Genomic DNA, 4,214 nt, shown 5'->3' on the forward strand with positions numbered 1-4,214 from the left:
AGGAGCTCTGGTGGCATAGTGCCTAAGGCATTTGAATGCTAACCAGAAGGCTGGGGAGTTAAACCTATCACCACTCCTCCGTAGGAAGATTAATCAATATACCTCCGTAGAGATACTGCCTCAGAAACCCAAGGAGGGGTCACTATGAGTTGGATCCAACTTGACAGCAATGAGTTTAGTTTTGGGGTTTTTTTTGTTTTTTTTTTTAACACACATAACAGGCAAAAGTTCCTATCTAGAATGTAAAAAGATCTTCTCAAACTAATCGGGGAAAAAACAAACCCACAGAGAAAAGGGCCAAAAATATAAATAGGGAAATCAGAGAAGAGAAAAACAAAATGGCCGATAAACATGTGAAAAGTCATTCAACCATCCTGGAAGGAAATGTCAAATATTTAGACACCAATTCATAATCCATAATCATTAGATGGGCAAAAATCAACAGTCTGACTATAGACACCAATTCATAATCATAAGATGGGCAAAAATCAACAGTCTGACTATACCAAGGGTTGGTGACGGCATAAGAAAGAGGAATCACTGCAGATAAGACTGTAAGTTGGTGCAACTCTGGGGAGTTATTTGGCAATTACCTACTAAAACTGAAGACAATCACACCCATGAGCCAGACACTGTACTTGTAGATATACTTCCTAAAGAAATTTGCACACATGCCCCCAAGAAAAATGCATAAAGATGTTTATTGTTGTCTTGTTTATAGTAGCAAAAAAAAAAAAAAAAGAAAGAAAACAATCTAAATGTTCCTCAATAGAAGAACTAAACAGTAAATTACAAACTCCCTCACAGAATACCAAAAAACTATTCAAATGAATTAAGGATATCCACATGCATCTCAACATGGGTAGGTTTCAAAACCAGTGGTGAGGAGGAAAATTCTATGCATAATTATAGGTATACCCAAAACCAAACCCACTGTGACTGAGTCAATTCTGACTCCTAGTGACCCCCATAGGATTTCCAAGGCTGTAAATCTTTACAGAAGTAGATTGTCCTATCTTCCTTCTGCGGAGCAGCTTGTAGGTTTGCATTGCTGACCTTTTGGTTAGCAGCCAAATGCCTTATCCACGGCACCACCAGAGCACCTTAATTATTAGGTATAATAGTATTTATATTTTTAAAACACATATTACTATATATTGTCCATGAAAACACATATGCAAATAAAATACAATGATATGCATGGGGATGAGAAACAACAAGTTCACAAAAGTGGTTACTTCTGGGGAGGGAGGGGAACAAAAGGGACTTAAATCTTTCAGGGAAACTATTGTTTTCACTAAATATGAAGTAAAAAATCCAAATGTTAATGTACTTTATTTCTGATTTTGGGATCCATGAGTTCTTCTGGCATTGTAACCTGTACTTTTAGACTTGAAATCATTTTTTTTCAATCAGTCTTTCTAACAATTCCAATCAGAAATTTAGAGATAAAAAAATAAAACTAGTTTAAGACAAATTTGGAGGAATCTATGAATTTTTGAAAACAGTGCTGTGTTTGTTTCCCATCATCAAAGATAATCAGAAGTTATCTGGGCATAGTAAAATCTCTACATGATAAACCACACTAAGACAAATATTACAGGAAATATATCAAGGCCAGTTCTCCAAAAATTTTTCTCTCACCTCTCGCACATGTCTTTTCAGGTGCATATATACACTCTGTCCAGTTTTTCGAAAATGTCTTTCAACATGTTCCCTTCCAAAGGCCAAAAATGTATTCATGCATACATACAGTCCACCTTCAGAATTCTAGAAGAAAGAGACAAGTTACAACATTAACCAAGAGCGCCTGGCCAAGTAATCAAGAAATAGAAAAAGGGAAGGGGAAGGAAGGCAAACGATGAAGATGAAGCCTAGCAAAAATCATGCCGTTGCTGTCACTGCAATGAACCTCCAGCAGCTCCACAGCCACCCACACCTCCCACCCAACCCTGGGTTCCAAGGGCTCCTGGGCAGCTGAGCACACACTTTACCAAACACTGGCTACACTCACATCAGGCAAGATCCTCCAAGATCCCTGGGAAATAAGCATGCTTGTCTGGCCCTCCAAAATGGAGTAAGGGAGGAGAAACGATAAAAGAGAGTTGGCAAGTGATGCAACTACCAGCAACTACCATCACTGCAATATTTCATCATCATTCTTCCCTATTCATCAGTCAAGTACCCAGGAACATAAAGTTTTACATTCTTTTATCAGGACAGGGTCCCAAAGATACTGTTACCTACCATGTTGTTATTTGCCATAGAGTTGGCCCCGACTCCTAGCGACCCCTCCTTGGGTTTCCGAGGCAGTTATCACTACAGAAGTAGGATTGCCCAACCTTCCTTCCGAGGAGTGGCTGGTGGGTTTGAACCGCCAGCCTCCTGGTTAGCAGTCAAGTGCCTTAGGCACTATGCTACCAGACCTACCATGTGGTGCCATATAATATTTGATGATAAATATTAATAAATTAGAAAACTAATTTAATAAATAAATTATGCCTTAATATGTCAATAATAAAGAATAGAGCCCTATCATAATCATATACATTACTATGTGCCTAATATCTGCCAAAAGAAGCCCTAGAGGTGCAATGATTAAGTATTTGGCTGCTAACCAAAAGGCTAGCAGTTCAAACCCACCTAACAACTCCATAAAAAAAAGCCCTGGAGGCTGCCTAAAGATTACAGCCTAGAAAACCCTACAGGGAAGTTCTACTCTGTCACATGGAGTCACCAGAATCAGAAATGACTCAAGGGCACCTAACAACAACAACACGTGTCAGGTGCTATACCTACACTATTTCTATATTATTATTTCCATTTTACAGATTTAAAAAAAAAAAAAAAACTCAAGGCTCAGTCACTTGCTCAAGTTAACAAAACTACAAGTGTCAGAGTTAGATTTGACTCAATTTCTCTTTTTGTACATTTATGTCAGTTTTCAAAGCCCAGGATAACATTTAATTAGACTTACTGCTACAATAAACACATTTTAGACACCAGACTTTCTTTTCCACTTTCATCTCTTCTTTACTTTGCTTAATGTGCTTCTCTGTAAACTTAAACACACTGCCAACAAGTTGATTCTGAGTCATAGTGACTCCTTAGGGCAGAGTAGAACTGCCCCATATGGTTTCCTAGGCTCCAAATCTTTATAGAAGCAGACTGCCTCATCTTTCTCCTGTGAAGCAGCTGGTGGGTTCAAACCACAACATTTTGGTTATCAGTCCCATGTTTAAGCACAGCACCACCAGAGCTCCTTTCTATAAACTTAGCCTATGAAATTACCCATCCTTTCTTCCATGGAAGTGGTTTTTTTAAAGCTCCTGTTATTCTAACCCCTCCAAATAAAAAACACACTTTTGCAATCCCTATCAAAATTTCAGAACAGAACAAATTACAATATCAAAACAGATACTCATGCTCATTACAAATAAATGAGCAAATAATTTTTAAAGTGTGAATTACTCAAGATTGCGTACTTTAAAAATTTCTAGTAACAAAATTTTCCAACAGTATATCTATGGTATATAAGCCAGGACATAAAAGAATCTTCTTATAATGAGAACATTTTAACGGCATCACTTCAAATGTGCCTCTTATAGTATACATATTCCAATAAGGCCAGAAAGGGAAGTAAAAAGGATAAAGATTGCAAAGGAAGAAGTAAATTGGTCTCTAGTCACCGGTGATAACATAGTTTACATGGAAAATCCTAAGGAATCTACAAACTAATAAAACTAACAACTAGTAAGTAACAAGTGAATTTTAGCAGGTCAAAGACATTAAGAGCTCTGGTAGCATAGTGCCTAGGCACTTGACTGCTAACCAGAAGGCTGGTGGTTCAAACGCACCAGCCACTCCTCAGAAGGAAGCTTGGACAACCTACTTCTGAAGTAATACTGCCTCAGAAACTTAAGGAGGGGTCGTTATGAGTCGGATCCGACTCCATGGCATTTTTTTGCATTTAGCAACAAATACTGCAAATGAAATGTTAAAAACTTGACTTAAAAAAAATATATATATAGCATCCAAAAAATAATAATATAATTACAGGTCCCTCACTTTTCAAAAGTTTGCTGTACATCACTTCACTTTTACAAAAGACCTATATTAGTACCTGTTTTCACTAACCAAAAGAAATCCAAAGAGGATTTTCTCCAAAAGTAGCATTCAGTGTTTGTTAAAGAGGCAGTGTGCACCCCTAACAG

The 4,214-nt window shown here is 37.6% G+C and overlaps 1 protein-coding gene across 1 annotated transcript in view; it reads right to left on the reverse strand.

Annotated features, from left to right (window-relative positions):
• Positions 1-4,214, reverse strand: part of USP13 (ubiquitin specific peptidase 13) — a 164,015-nt gene that overhangs the window by 128,936 nt on the left and 30,865 nt on the right. The window contains exon 2 of the mRNA XM_007948269.2: positions 1,645-1,770. Within this exon, the coding sequence (XP_007946460.1) occupies positions 1,645-1,770 (126 nt within the window). The remainder of the gene's footprint in view (positions 1-1,644; positions 1,771-4,214) is intronic.

This window comes from Orycteropus afer, unplaced genomic scaffold (genome assembly GCF_000298275.1).
Source record: "Orycteropus afer afer isolate SDZICR_OR568_19922 unplaced genomic scaffold, OryAfe1.0 scaffold00210, whole genome shotgun sequence".
Lineage (NCBI taxonomy): Eukaryota > Metazoa > Chordata > Mammalia > Tubulidentata > Orycteropodidae > Orycteropus > Orycteropus afer.